General features: G+C 41.4%; 1 protein-coding gene across 1 annotated transcript in view; it reads right to left on the reverse strand.

Annotated features, from left to right (window-relative positions):
• TBC1D9 (TBC1 domain family member 9) overlaps window positions 1-11,260 on the reverse strand; it is a 136,232-nt gene extending 124,972 nt beyond the window's left edge. The window contains exon 1 of the mRNA XM_001139147.7: window positions 10,197-11,260. Coding sequence (XP_001139147.3) covers window positions 10,197-10,326 — 130 coding nt within the window. The 5' untranslated portion in view covers window positions 10,327-11,260. The remainder of the gene's footprint in view (window positions 1-10,196) is intronic.
• Window positions 11,261-16,671: the final 5,411 nt, after the last annotated feature.

A 16,671-nucleotide genomic window follows, 5' to 3' on the forward strand; every position in this document is an offset into this window, starting at 1 on the left:
TTATACAGATTTTTGACTGCATGGGGGATTGGCATCCCTAACCCCCTGTGTATTTATAAATAAATACACAAGCACTACTAGTTGCAACTTTACTAATACAGTACTTAAAAGCTGGCAAGATGAAAGCATTTATCCTAAAAACATACATCTCCTAACCAGTCAGGGCTTCATGAATATCACTTTGTTATTTCTCATACATTTCTGGGAATTATTTGGTTGTTTGATTATAAAACGGAAAGTCTCCCTAGTTGTGGAGGTCTCCACTGAATGCACTATATCAAATTCCTGGACAGTCCAATGCTCTAACTCAGATGGAACAATTTGATATGGACTTAATTAGTCTGCACTCTTACCATCTCCATGCCTATGTTCTTAAATCTCCCAAATTTGTTCACCCATGTTTCATCTCAAGGTTAATAATGTGACCCAACAAAAACTGGCTTTTTCTTTCTTTTAAATCTTTGTAAAGTTCAGCACACTAAACATAGTTGATACACAAACACATTTCTGAGAGAACAGCTTACTGAAGGAATCACACATTTGATTTTGTATAACGAGAAACTGCCTCCATCTCTTGAGATATTTTAACTTGAAGCCCCTACGTTCTAATTCACCTGAGATCCATTAAACTCCTAAAATTGCATGCAATTTTTTGGAGTGCTTTCATTTTTCTCAAGGTAGAGTCCATAGCTTTTATTAGATTTTCAAATGGGGGGTGGTTATAAGAGGAAAATAAGATTAATATACACCATTATAATTAATCTATTAGTCCATTTTCATGCTACTGATAAAGACATATCTGAGAGGGGGCAATTTACAAAAGACTGTAGTTTAATTGACTCACAGTTCCACATGGCTGGGGAGGCCTCATAATCATGGTGGAAGATGAAGGAAGAGCAAAGGGACATCTCATATGGCATCCAGCAAAGAGAGAAATAAGAGCCAAGCGAAAGGGGTTTCCCCATATAAAGCCATCAGATCTCGTGAGACTTATTCACTACCATGAAACGGTATGGGGGAAACCGCCCCCATGATTCAATTATTTCCACTGGGTCCCTCCCACTCAAGTGAAAATCATGGGAGCTACAACTCAAGATGAGATTTGAGTGGGGACACAGCCAAAGCATATCAGTCTTGTAAAGAATACTAAATAGGCCGGGCGCAGTGGCTCATGCCTATAATCCTAGCACTTTGGGAGGCAGAGGCAGGAGGACTGCCTAAGCTCAGGATTTTGAGACCAGCCTGGGCAATATAGTGAGACCCCATCTCTATTAAATAAAAATAATAAATAAATAAATAAATAAATAAATGCATATAAAGAAGAATACTAAATAGGCTGGATGTGGTGGCTCATGCCTGTAATCCCAGCACTTTGGGAGGCCTAAATGGGCAGATCATCTGAGGTCAGAAGTTTGAGACTGGCCTGGCCAACGTGGTGAAAGCCCTCCTCTACTAAAAAAATACAAAAAAAATTAGCCAGGCATGGTGGCATGCACCTGTAGTCCTAGCTACTTGGGAGGCTGAGGTAGGAGAATCGCTTGAACTCAGGAGGTGGAGATTGCAGTGAGCCAAGAGTGTGCCACTGCACTCCTGCCTGGATGACAGAGAGAGACTCTGTCAAAAAAAAAAAATAATAATAATAAATACAAAATCAAATAGGCTCACACTTATTAGGTGTGGGACCTAGGGTAAATCACTCAATCTCTTTAAGGCCTTAGTTTCCTTTTCTACATACTGAGGATAATAATAGCATCTACCTTATAATGTCAGATAAGATCATCTATACCAATATCAACTAATCAGGACAACTATACAAACTGGACAAAATATATTTCAAAATATCAAAAAATAAAAAGCAACAAGTTACCATACCTGAAAAAAAGACAGGCTCCAAGGGGGAGAGCTCTATATTTTAGAGTAACAATTATTTTGGGAGGCATGTGCCCCTTCCATAAGGGGCTGCTGAGTAAGCTGAGAGTCTGGATGTGCTTTTAACAGAATCCTGGACTGGGGGGACCAGGATAGGAGTTAGTACCACCAAAGAGGTAGGGCAGCTAATGATGCCACCCTTTCCTCTTTGGGTTGGGACGATGGAGGGCTATGACCTAATGTAACTGTAAATCCTAAGTAGGCAAATCCACTCAAGTTAGAGCTCAGCTAGAAAATATATCAGTACCAAAAATTAGTGATTTTAGTTTGCAACTGGCAGAAAAAATTTTTCTCATAGAAAATAACATTATCTTCTCCTTCAGATTAGTTTCACAAACTAGAAGTACAAGGTCCAGTTCATAATCAAAAGTAGCCAGACATAAAAAATGACATCAGAGCATGAATGAAAATTAGGAGAAAAAACAGACAGCAGAACAGGCTTAAAAGAGCTGGAGATATTTAAGTTAATTGAGGCCTTACAAGAACCATACTTGCTCAAAAGAGACAAAAAATAAGATTGAGAATTGTAACAACTGAAAATTAGACAATGAACCAAACAGGAATATTTAATTTAAAAAAATAATTAAAAGTGGTTGGGCTGAACAGATTAAATATAATTAAGGAGATAGTTATTAACTTGGAACAGAGATCAGAAAAAAGTAGCCAAAATGAAGTAAAACTTAAAAGGTAACAGACATAGAAGATACAATGAAATGTCTAACATACATGTAATTGGAGTGCCAGAAAGAGAGATGAGGGGATGAAGGAAAGGCCATATTTGGAGACAGTGGATGAGAATTTTACAAAACCAATGAAAGACATATTAAAGAACACCTACTACCCCTAAGCAGGATTTTTAAACATCACAAATTATCTAGATCATATTAAAACTGCAGAAGACCAAAGTCAAAGAGAAAACCTTAAAAGCAGTTAGAGAAAAAAGACATATTACTCACAAAAGAACAACAATTCAGAGTGACAGTTTACCTCAGAAGAAACGATGTCTCAACCATGCTTAAAACATATTAAGTGCCAACCATTCAAAACAAAAATATCCTTCAAGAAAGAAAGCATAATAAAGACATTTGGAGACAAACAAAAACTGAGAAAAGCTGTCACAAGCAGGTCCCCACTAAAGGAAAGAGTAAATGATGTTTTTTCTAGCAGTGGAAAACGGATTCCAGAAAAATGGTCAGAGAGGGAAGAAGAAAGTAAAACAAAAATGGTAAACGTGTAGAGATCCAACTGAATACAGACTTTAAAAATAGTAATAACTGCATGTCCTTGGGTTGAAAATATGTTAAGAATTAAAATATACTATTACAACACAAATGGTATGTAAATTGGGGGTGGGGAGTTAAAGTATTCCATGGTCTTTGCAATATATGAGAAAAGATTTAACATGTCAATTTAAAAAATAAAAAATAATGGCCAGGTGCAGTGACTGACACCTCTAATATCAGCAATTTGGGAGGCTGAGGTGGGAGAATCACTTGAAGCCAGGAGTTTGAGACCAGCCTGGGCAACATAGTGAGACCCTGGCTTTCCTTTAAAAAAATAAAAGGTAAAAAAAAAAAAGTACTGGTTAATAATATAATTTGATGAGTCAAAAATGCATATGTATTGTCCAGAATAACCACTAAAAGAATAATAAAATGAATATAAAACTTCTAGCTAATAGTCTCAAAAAGTGTAACTTAAAAAGAATTATTCCTATATCCCACCAAAAAGCAAGGAAGGCAAAATACAAAGAACACAAGGTAGCTAGAAAAAGTATAAAGCACTTAATAAAAGAGCAGATTTAAATCCAAGTCACATGGACATTAACTAAATAATACAATTAAGAGTCAAAAATTTTCAAAATTGAGTAAGAAAAAAGTCAACTGCCCAGGTATGGGGGCTCACACTTGTAATTCCAGCACTTTGAGAGGCCAAGGTAGGGGAATTGGTTTAGGCCAGGAGTTTGAGACCAGCCTGGCCAATATAGTGAGACCCCATCTCTATTTATAAAAAACAATTAAATTACTAAACATTATAAAAAGGAAATAAATCAACTATCTGCTATTTATAAAAGACATATCTAAAACACAAGGATACAGAAGAGTTGAAAGTGAAAGTATGAAAAAGAGATACCATAAAAATACTAACCAAATAAATCTATTCTAACCATAAGAATGAGACAAAAGCAATTCTGGAAATACATGTGAACATTTCATAATGATAAAATGCTCAATTCACCAGGAATATATTACAATTATAATGCTATATTATTAGGATTGCTTTATAAATGCAAGTTCAGGTAAACACTTGAAAATCAGTTACTACAAGTTACCACACTAACAGGATAAAAGAAAAATCACTAATACATTGATAAAAATGGAAAAGCATTTCTTAAAAATTCAGCATCCAAATATAATCAAAAACGCTTGGCAAACTAGGAATAAGAACTCCTTAAAATAAAATAAAATAAAATGAAAACAGGCAAGGAGAACAAAAATTAAAAAAAAAAAATTTACAAAAATCACCATACTTAACAATGAACAAATGTTGAAAGTCTTTCTTTTAAGACCTGGGAAGGGATAAGAGTATGTACAATTGCCACATCAATTCATAATTGTATATGAGGTCCTAGCCTGTCAAGAAAGGCAAAGACAATTTTTAAAAGCATAAGAATTAAAAAAGAAATAAACTGTAAATATTAGCAGATGATATGGTTGTGTATGCAGGAAATAAAAAGAATTTACAGATAAATTACTAGAATTCATTTCTTAAGTTAGCTACATTCTGGATACAGGTGAATATATAAAACAGCAATATTTCTACATCCCAGTAAAAAAGAAACAGAAAATGAAATTTTAAAAAGACATAATATACAACAGAGTGAAAAAAATATGAAACACCTAGGAATAAATATAATAAATGAAGCTTAAAACCTCTACACAGAAAACTATAAAACATTGAGAAAAACTTGTAAAGATCTAAATAAATAAAGGAATATACCATGTTCATGGATCAGAAGACTTGATACTATAAAGGTAAAAATTTTGCCCAAATTTATTTACAGACTCAATGTAATGTCAATCAAAATCTCAATAGTTTTAACATCTTTGTTGCTGCTGTTGTTTTGTTTTGGTGAGACTTTGCAAGCTGATTCTAAAATACAGATGGGTCCCAACTTACAATGGTTCGACTTACAAATTTTTTTTTTTTACTTCATAATGATGTGGAAGCTATACAAATTCGGTTTGCTCCTTGACTTACAATAAGGTCACATCTGGATAAACTCACTGTAAATTGAGGATATTTTAAGTTAAAAAAATGCATCAATATTTTCAACTTACTGAAACATAACTCTACTGTAAGTAGAGGAGCATCTGTATTGTGCTCAAAGAATAGTCAAGAAACCTGTAGAAAACAAAGAACAAGATAATAGAACTTGATCTACTGCATATAAACTCTTATGATAAAAGTACAGTACACAATTACCTATGTAACAAACCTGTGCATGTAACCCATGAATCTAAAAGAAAATTAAAATAAAATAAAACTACAGTGTGGTGTTGGTGCAAGAATATACTAATAAACAAAAGAAATAGACTAGAAAACCCAAAACAGACCCACACACATACGGGTACTTGATTTATGACAAACATAGCTCTACAGAACAGTGAAGACAGAATAGCCTTCCCAATAAATCATGCTGGGGCAAATGAATGTCCACAAAAAGTTTAAAATACAATACCTAACCCCTACTTCACACAATATGCAAAAATTAATTCCCAGTGATCTGTACATATTAAGGTGGGGGTTAAAACTGTTACATTTCTAGAATATAGAAGAATGTCTTTATAACCACAGAGCAGGAAAAGACTTATTGAACAGAACACAATAAAATATTAACCATAAAGGAAATGGTATTTAAAAGGAAATGGTATCTAAACAGGACTTAAGGAATTTTAAAAATTAAGAATCTCTGTTCATCCTTTACAGAGTAAATAGGTAAGGAACAAATGAAGATTTGCCACACATGTAACAGTAGGCTTATACCCAGAACATATTTTTTAAATTTCTACAAGTTAGTAAGAAAAAAGACAATCCGGTTGAAAAATGGACAAGAGACTTGAACAATCATATCTCAAAATATTCCAAATGGCTAATAAACATATGGAAAAATGCTCAACTTCATCAGTCAGGAAAAAGCAAATTAACCCTGCAATGTGAAATTACTCCAAAACCACAACAATGGCTAAAATTACAAAGACTGACAGTGTTGACAAGGATACGTGATGGAATAAGGGAAACTTCCATATGCTGCTGGTGGGAGTATATTGGTACAACTACTTTGGAAAACTGGTATCATCTACTGAAATTGATAATACATTATGAGCTAGCAATTCCTCTCCTGTTTATAGAGCAAATAGAAACGTATGCCCACAGGCACCAAGAAATATGCCCCAAAATGACCATAGCCACATTATCCATAATGCCCCCAAATGGACCATCCAATGGGCCACCAACAATACAGTTGATAAAGAGATGAATAAATTGTGGTATACTCATATCATAGTTTTCTACACAGAACAGAAAAATGAATGAATTACAACCAACAGCAACAAAATGAATATCACATACACAAGGCTGAGCAAAAGAATCCAGACACAAATGAATATATACTCTATAATTCCATTTCATTTCTTGCTTAAAAAAAAAAGCAAAACCAAAATATAGTGTTTAGGGGTATGTTCTTTGGAAAAACTACAAAGAAAATCAAGGAAGTGTTTACAAAAAAGCATGAGGATAGTCTTTATCTTTGGGGGAGGTGACAATGATTGGCTGAGAATCACAAGGGGGCTTTTGGCACATTAGCAGTGTTCTATATTTTTTATCCTGGTGTTCTATTTTTTTTTATCCTGGTGTTGGTTGCCAAGTGTTCACATTGTAGTAGATCACTGCACTTTGCATCTGATTTCTGTAATTTTATGTATATGTATGAAATCTCAGTCAAAGGGGGTTAAATCAATCAATCAAATGCATCCACAATGGAAGACTTCATTGCACCAATGCCTATACATATTGCTTGGAATCAGAAACCTAGAATATCTTAATTTTTAAAAAATGTTAAGTGTCCTCAACTTTGGCCCACTGTTTTTTATAGCTTTCTGTGCTAATCTTTCCAAGCTCCCTGATGACCACACTTTGAGAGCACTTCTGGCCAGTTCACACTGAGCAAGTTTCCCTACTCATCTGTCATCTATTTGCTGGGTGTACACATGTACACTGATCCAGATAATGCATATTATGTAAAGGTCCTGAGATCTTCCAGAAAATCTCCAACAGCTGATATCTAACACTTACTCTTCCCTCCTCTCCTCACAGGCAGATCTTTTTCTTTCTTCAGTTCTAAGCTCAAGGGTCACTTCCTCAAGGAATCTTTCCTTTGCCTCCACCTCCAAGACCCCATCACTTAACTGGGACTAACCAACATCATGTTCCTCTTCTTATGATATTTGTTCTGATCATTCTCAGTTTGCCCCCATCCATTCCTGGGAGGCTGATCCCAAGAAACTACATCACCAGGACTCTTTCCAGCTAGATTCTTTTTTTTTTTTTTTTTTTTTTTTTTCCTTTTCTAGCGATAAGGTCTCACCATGTTGCCCAGTCTGGATTCGAATGCCTGGGCTCAAACCATCCTCCAGCCTCAGCCTCCCCAGCAGCTGGGACTACAGGCATACACCACCATGCCCAGTTCCTTAGCTGGCTTCTATTGGGTTCCAGGGATGGGAGGAAGTGGCAGAAGCTGGGAGGGTGGGAGAAGAGAGAAGTCAGGGCATGTACTCCCCACTCCCTTTCTGCTATAGTCTATGTTTTTACAAGTAGCTGCTTCTCTCCAGGCTCAAGCTCCTCTTCCCTGGCTCCAGCTCTCACGGACTCCTGAGAGTCCTGCCTCTGGTTTGCCTTACACCAGTTCAAATAACCATGCCTCTATTTTTCGAAGTTGTCTTTTCACTCATCTCTCTTCATTTGGATTCTGTTTTCTGCTGGGACTCTGTAGAGTGGCAATTTTACTTTAATTTATGTGATTATTTCATCAATACCTGTCTTCTACCAGGCTTGAGCTTCACAACATTAGCACTTCTAGAAGTTGCCAACAAATATTTGTTAAATGATTTAGTGAGTTAGTGAATGAATGAACTTACATTAGAATCAGAATATACTACACATCGTATAACATTTCTAAAATGTTCCTGCTACATTTGACATGGCACCAAGGTATTAGACCAAACATTTTACCTCTCTTGCTTGAAAATAGCCTTTGTTGTCATAAATACTTTTACTCATGACAATGATTTCAATTATTCCATTAATAAGTGCAATCGCTGTGATTTCTCAATTTACAAGATGTAATTTTACCTAAGTGAAATAAGTCATTGATGACAAGATGAGATTTCAAGTGGACCGTAGTCAGTTATAGCTCTAAGAACCAGTAGGAACACAATACAAATGTTAAGCAGAAAAAGAAGGCTCTGAATCCCTGAATTTTTCACATCCTATTACAAATGACACAGGTAAATGAATACTTAATGCTTACAAGGTGTAGGAGGGTTAACTGCAGAAGGAAATGTTCTCTTTTTACTACAATAAATTATCTACTCTGTGTTGTTGTCCTAGGCTTAAAGGACTATATGGGCCGGGTGAGGTGGCTCATGCCTCTAATCCCAGCACTTCGGGAGGCCAAAGTGGGCGGATTATTTGAGATCAGGAGTTCAAGACCAGCCTGGCCAACATGGTGAAACCCCATCTATTAAAAATACAAAAAAAATTGGCCGGGCGGGTTGGTGCATGCCTGCAGTCCCAGCTACTCAGGAAGCTGAGGCAGGAGAATCACTCGAACCCAGGAGAAGGAGGTTGCAGTGAGCCGAGATCACGCCACTGCACTCCAGCCTGGGCGACAAAGCAGGACTCTGTCTCAAAAAAAAAAAAAAAAAAAAAAAAAGGACAATGTGGGCTGATTCCAATATTAGATATGTAAATTACATATTAACATTTAGAGTTAGATAACTTCTACAAAATGAACTGGAAAATCCTGGTATCAGATCACTAGTAAGTATTTCCAGAATGGGGTCTGGAGCTCTGCAGATTTATCTTTTCTGGTAGGATCAAGATCCTTCAAACATACCAGTATACATTGTACCACATGACACTTGAATTTTAATCTTAAGAAAATTAGTTTATAAATATAATCATAAGTAAATACATATATCAAGAATCTTTATTTCATAGCACAGCATTTGAAAGCAACAATTTACCTATTGTGCAAACTCCAGGTGATATATGAGGTTGATATAAGCTCAACTCTGAGGAGGGTCAAAGTTCATCTCTTTTTTGCAGTCTCCTTTCTAGTGAAACCTCTACTATTTCTTCTGCTAACTTTTTCACTGTAAAAAGTATTCCAGTTCTGTTCATTCTAAATAACACAGAGATGGAGAAGGTCCAATTTCTCTAGTATGGTATGAGTTCGAGATTATTTCTAATATGGCACTACTTTGGATATGGGTCTGACTGATCTTATTATCCTGAATGATATGACATGGCTTCAGCAACAATTACAATAATACCTTGAAGGGAGGGGGTTTAGGGAAGAAGTGATTGAGCAAAAATTGTTAAAATGCAGTTATACAGCCAATTATTTTTACAACTAGAACCAGACAATTTGCTTTGCTTTATGTCTAATCAGGTGAAACAAAAAAATTCCTGTTTCCGTATTCATTCTCTTCGGTCATAACTCATATAGGAAATGACCACATCAGTTCCTTACTTATCGCTTCCCTGGAAACAAAAGAGCATTTTATACCTGATCCTGCTGTTGCCAGTAAAGAAAGTGGAGCAAAAATTAACCTTCTTCCATCCCTCTTTTCCATTTCGAAAACAATATTTTTAAGGGGGGGAGGGGAAGGGAATGATGCATTCAATATATAGGGGATAATACATTCCCTCCGCCCCAGACTCACTCTTTCCCATTCTCCTCAACATATCCACTTAAAGAGCGCTCAGTACGCTGAGGGCCCCAAGCCTGACAGAGTCAAAAAAAGAAGCATCTCTGCCCAACCTGAACATCACGACTCTCGATGCCTCGCATACAACGAGGCAGGGCGGGTCGCCCAGCCCCAGGGGACCGGGCGGCGTCTCCGGAGCCTGCAGCCCAGGGCCGCGGGCGGCGCCGCAGCGCTCCCGGCTCCCCTCCTGCAGGGATCGGCCACGGTCCTTACCCGCCAGTCCGCCGCCGCCGCCTCCATCGCCGGCGTGGCCCTTCCTCCGCTGTAGGATGAAGTATGGGTTGGCCCTCTCGGTGATCCACAGCGCGTTGGCCAGCAACACCTCCTCCGGGTTCACCCACATGGTCCTGGCCGCCGCGGGCGGGCGCACAATGGGCCCGTGGGTCCAGTCCTGCACCCACCACCGCGACAGGCGCGCACTCCTGGGCACACGCGCGCCCGCCCGCCCGTCCGCTAGGTGCGGCGGCGGCGGCAGGCGACTTCAGGGGGTGGCCCGCGGCGTCCGGGCCACAACAAAGCCCCAGCAGGCGGCCCGGGAGGACGGTGAGGACGCGGGCGCGGCAAGCAGCATCCTCCCCGCGGCGTCGCCGCCCCGCGAGAGCCCGCGGCCGCAGACGCCCGGCCTGGCGCTCTGCAGCCCGGCTCCCGGCCCACGGCGGCGGGAGGAGCGGGAGGAGGAGGAAGAGGAGGAGGAAGGGAGCGGGAGGAGGAGGAAGTGGTATAGCTCAGTCCCGGGATCCGGCTCAGCGGCAGGCAGGGCTAAGGGCCACCCGAGCGGATTCGGCCCCGCGGTCAGGGCCAAGCTGGGCTCCGGCGCTGCTGCTCCCGCGGCGCCGACTGGAGCTCCAGAGCCCCTCCCGTCTCTACCTGCTCGAGCTCCCGAAGTCGCCGCGCCTTAACGCGCCGTGTCGGGGCCGCAGGCGCCACTAGGGAAGCCCAGCTCCCCGCTGGAAGGACGCTCCGGACACTGCGAATGAATGACGACAACGCGGCTCACTTGGAGCGGGTCCGGGTTTGTGCGGACTCGGTACCACCGCGGGCTCCGCGCGCCGAGCTGAGCAGCTGTGGCTGGCTTCGGGGGAACCTTCGGGGGAAGCTCCTGGGGACCGTGTGCCAAGCACTGGGCCCGACGCCCATCCCAGCAGGGAGGACGCCGCCAGCCTGCGTGGGTGCGTGTGTGCTGTTTGTGTTTAAGGTTGACGCTCTATGGTCTAGCGCCACCCCTTTTCCCAGGAAAAGTGTTTCAAGGTTCCAGACCTGGAGCTCGGTTAGAGACCCGGGGTCGGAAGCCAACGCAGCCAATGGTCTTCGATGTTTTTGTTTCCTGCATCCCCAGGGCAAGTCATGCGCTAAACTTGTCACCGCTTGTGACCCCTCCCCCTCTCCATTCCATTGTAATTAAAGTGGCCTAGCTAAGTGCATTACATCACTTCTTTCCTTGACCTGTAGGGCGTGAGCAATAGAGAAGTTGGAAGCGGCCCAAAAGCTTAGACCAACTAATTCACACCACAGCTGTTCCTATATCGCATTTGGGGCTTCGAAAACTGGGCATGGCAGAATTTTAAAATTTATCCACTCTTGGTAGATGGATTTTTTTTTTTAATCAGTGAAACCAGAAACACACAAACCAGGGCAGCTTTATCCCTAGACAGTTTCAGTTTCCCCAAATACTTCGAGCTTCCAGTGGTGATCACAGCCCATCTGCCTACATATCTGATGACCATTTTTTTTTCCTCCCGCCCAGGAGATCTGGAGGATAGTTCAGCCAAAAAAAAAAAAAAAAAAAAAAGGTTCCTCTTCCCAAATGATGGGAATTTAGCAGACTCTGCTTTGTTGTGGATGCTGGGCAATCCTAGGGACTTTTCCCTTTCCAAATGAGCAAAGATTCAAATGAAACCTTCTTGTGTGGGCTTCAAAATTGTGACTTTTGTAGCTCCGACTTGAATTGTTGAATTCCTTCAATTAGTCGAATGAGCAAATCACCAGCCATTCTAATGAGACTGCCATTTCATCTGTTCGCTTCCTACCGCTTGGGCTCTCAAGGAATGGAAGTTTCCCTTGATGTTACCACACAGACTGATCTGCCTCTTCCAGGCATCAGTGGAAACCTCATGTATTTAACACAGACTCAAAAAACTCATTTGGCACTTTTGGTCACAGTGCAGTGCCTTCAGTCACAAAATCTGCAAATAAAAAGCAAACAATAAGATTATAAGTCATATATATGCAAAAATTATATTAATATATCATGTAACTTTTATATTTTTGAAGTGTTTCCATAGGTATTCTTTTACTTGATATAATTGGTATTTTTAAAAACTCTAAGTGCCTTAATACCATGTTGGGGTTTGGAAAATGATACCACAAAGCATGGTGCTTTGGCATGCTGAGTACTTTGAACTAAAGGAGATTGAAAGGCCTCAGAAGCAGTTTCTCTCTGACCTCCTTCTGCCCTCCTGTCTCCCACCTCTCTTTCTCCCCCAAAGTGAGTCATGGAAACTAAAGGCAGGTCATAGAAACTAAAACCCCTCTTCCCAAAGGAAGCTACAAAACCTAGAAATATTACCATTCCTCACTCTTCTGTGTAAGAGCAGACATAAAGAATAGAGAAATAAAGAAATTATCTACCCTACCTTGTTGGATAGTAGGTCCCCTTTCCAAAGGAGTCCTGCTCTAAACCCAGGAGGAGGGAAAGCTACACGGAGAGGCCAAGAAGAATCTGAACAGACAGGCTGGGTCTGTTCTCAGTCTATTACCATTGGATCTTACCCTTTTGTCCAACCACATCTACATGGCTGCCCACTCTTCATTGAACATAAGCACAAAAATGGACAGAGCGAGACTCTCTCAAAAAAATAAACAGGCTGGGCATGGTGGCTCGTGCCTGCAACCCCAGCATTTTGGTAGGCAAAGCCAGGAGGACCCCATCTCTATTAAACCAGAGAGACCCCATCTCTATTAAAAAAAAAATAGACAGGTTTCCCTGGGTTTTTCCGTCTTCATTTCTGAAGGTTCCCATGTCACCTAAAACTTTGATTAAACAAATGTGTTGTGCTTTTTCTCTTGTTAACCTGTCTTTTGTTATTGGTGTGTTGGCTATGACCCTTATGGGAAGGAAAGATATCACACCTTTTCCCCTACAACAATCTTTTGTTTTTGTTTTGTTTGAGACAAAGTCTCACTCTGTCACCTAGGCTGGAGTGCAGTGGCACGATCTCAGCTCACTGTAACCTTCACCTCCCAGTTCAAGTGATTCTCCCACCTCAGCCTCCTGAGTAGCTGGGACTACAGGTGTGAGCCATGACGCCCAGCTAATTGTTGTATTTTTAGGAGAGACGGGGTTTCACCACGTTGGCCAGGCTGGTCTTGAACTCCTGACCTCAAGTGATCCGCCCGCCTTGGGGCCTCCCAAAGTGCCAGAAGCCACCATGCCCGGCCTACAACAATCTTTTGGCATGCCCTTGGCATGCTGCTTAAGGTTGTGGTTTCACACCAAAACCTATACCCTAGCCCCAAAATGTAAGTTACTTTGGCCTTTTTTATATACTGGTACCAAGTGCTATTTACTTATACAATTCATTCATTCATTCATTCACTTATTCAACATATAATTATTGAATGCCTACTATACTCTAGGCCTTGGAATAAAAAGTGAACAAGGCCAGGCGTGGTGGCTCAAGCCTGTAATCCTAGCACTTTCGGAGACCGAGGCAGGTGGATTGCCTGAGCTCAGGAGTTCGAGACCAGCCTGGACAACACGGTGAAACCCCGTCTCTACTAAAATGCAAAAAATTAGCCAAACGTGGCACCATACACCTGTAGTCTCAGCTACTCTGGAGGCTGAGGCAGGAGAATTGCTAGAACACGGGAGGCGGAGGTTGCAAGGAGCTGAGATCACGCCACTGCACTCCAGCCTGGATGACAGAGTGAAAAAAAGTGAACAAAACATACAAAGTCCCTGCTTTTGTGAAGATTAAAATGTAACCAAAACAAGCTTATAAAAATTTGCTTTGAGAACAAGATTGGACACCAAAAGGAAAGAAGAAACATTTTAAAATCGTTAGCCATTTTCTAGTTTCTTGGAAGATTTAGAGCACATTCTCTCCAGGAAATCATGCCATTATTATCATGACTTGTGATAACCTGTAGTAAAAGGACATTGCAAAAAACTAGAGAAACTATAAGGAGTTTTGGTGGCTTTCCAGTCCCATAGTGCTACCTACTCAATTAAATGTGACTTTGAAAAAAAAAAAAAAAGACAATCAAATATACCTAGACAAGAAATGACACAAGGAGAACCTAATTAATCTAACTAGTTCCTCTGTGAAATAGATGACTATTTTTAGCTTTCAATTTATTCTCACTGGTTTTAAGCCCTAGGATAGTCTCAGACCACCTGAAGAGGAAAAGCATTCAACAGATGCCTAGATAAGGTAGAGGTAGATGATGTCTTTGTCTGCCTGCCTGCCTGCCTGCCTTCCTTCCTTCCTTCCTGCCCTCTGTCCCTCCCTCCCTCACTTCTCTCTTTCCTTCCTTCCTTCCTTCCTTCCTTCCTTCCTTCCTTCCTTCTTTCTTTCTTTCGACAGAGTCTTGCTCTGTCACCCAGTCTAGAGTACAGTGGCACAATCTTGGCTCACTGCAACCTCCACCTCCCAGGTTCAAGCAATTCTCCTACCTCAGCCTTCCCAGTAGCTGGGATTATAGGTGCCCGCCACTGCGCCCGACTAATTTTTGTATTTTTTTAGTAGAGACGGGGTTTCACTATCTTGGCCAGGCTGGTCTTGAGCTCCTGACCTCGTGATCCACACGCTTCGGTCTCCCAAAATTCTGGGATTACAGGCGTGAGCCACCGCACCCAGCCTTGTCTTTCTGTCCCTCAGATCTCTCACTCTCTCCTCCAACCCTAATAGGGTTCCTTTTTTTTTTTTTTTTTTTTGAGACGGAGTCTCTCTCTGTCACCTAGCCTGGAGTGCAGTGCCGCCATCTCGGCTCACTGCAACCTCTGCCTCCCGGGTTCAAGTGATTCTCCCGCCTCAGCCTCCCAAGTAGCTGGGATTACAGGCGTGAGCCACCATGCCCAGCTAATTTTTGTACTTTTAGTAGAAACGGGCTTTTACCATGTTGGCCAGGCTGGTCTCGAACTCCTGACCTCAGGTGATCTGCCCGCCCTGGCCTCCCAAAGTGCTGGGATTATAGGTGTGAGCCACCGCGCCCAGCTGACCCTGATAGGGTTCTGACTACTTGACCTTCAAGCAGTTAATCCGTGTATTGCTTAGTGGGCAGATCTGACTGAGGCAAAATTCCAAGTGTAGTTAGTTAGTCTTTGGCAATGTCCACCCCCATTTCTGCAGTATGCCCTCCTTTTCTGCTTTTTCACCTTCACAGTGGTGTGTTTTCCTCCTTATCCTCACTCCTCTCCCACTCAGTCCTCTGCTTGGTCTTCTTGGGACTTGCCCCACTTTGGAAATAGCATGGAGTCTTGGAAGCACTGTGCCCACACATCCCGCCTCCCAACTGCGGTGTCTGCTCCTTCATGGCTCAGTTCTCCCAGAAGCAACGGGACAAAGGCTGCAGAACACGGGTGTTAATAACCATTCCAGGTCGGGCACGGTGGCTCACGCCTGTAATCCCAGCACTTTGGGAGGCCGAGGTGAGTGGATCACTTGAGGTCAGGAGTTCAAGACCAGCCTGGCCAACATGGTGAAACCCCATCTCTACTGAAAATACAAAAATTAGGTGGGCATGGTGGCACATGCCTGTAATCTCAGCTACTTGGGAGGCTGAGGCAGGAGAATCGCTTAAACTCAGGAGGCGAAGGTTACTGTGAGCCAAGATTGCACTACTGCACTCCAGCCTGGGCAACAGAGACTGTCTCAAAACAAACAAACAACAACAACAAAAAACATTGCACTGCCCGGCAGTCCCAGGAGTGGTCAACTAGTAGAAAATTCAGTTTCAGTTTCAGCAGAGAATTCACCCAGCAGAACAATAAAGTGCTAATGTTTCCTTGGAAGAACTCCACTAGGCCTCCTGTCTGAAGATAGCATTTTAACAAGAGCTTTTTTTAAAAAAATTAATTCCCCTATCTTTGATATCCAACCTGGAAGGGCAGTAGCTCTAGTAGGCTATTTGGAATTTCTTATACCCACTGAGGTAGAAGAAGGATGACCAGTTGGGATAGGAAAGAGTAATATTGCTTTGAAGATCCAGTACTTTGCAGTTGCTTTGAAATCTGTATTAGTCAAGATTCTTTAAAGAGACATAACCAATATGCTATATACTATGAGAGAGGATTTTTAGAAGAATCAGCATGGAGTTCTGATGTCCAAGGATAGAGAAGAAGAATATGTGGTCAGCAAAATGTCCAAGAACAGGAAAAGAAGATCTGTATATGAGATCCACATTCACCTTTTCTCTGTTTTAGTTCTCTCTAGGTCCTCAGCCAATTGAATGGTGTTCTCCTCCACAATGAGAGCAAATCCTTCCTCCTAGTTCACTCAGACTCACACGCTAATCTCTTCTGGAAACACCCTCACACATGCACTTAAAATTAATTCTTTCCTGGCTTTCTTGGTATTCCTTAATTCAGTCAAGTCGCTACCTAAAATTAACTATCACAATACAGAGACCTTCACAGTGGATCTGAGTTGCTAAACCAGCTGGAGAAACTAGATCAACCAGTCACCAC

Source organism: Pan troglodytes, chromosome 3 (assembly GCF_028858775.2).
Source record: "Pan troglodytes isolate AG18354 chromosome 3, NHGRI_mPanTro3-v2.0_pri, whole genome shotgun sequence".
NCBI classification, from domain to species: Eukaryota; Metazoa; Chordata; class Mammalia; order Primates; family Hominidae; genus Pan; species Pan troglodytes.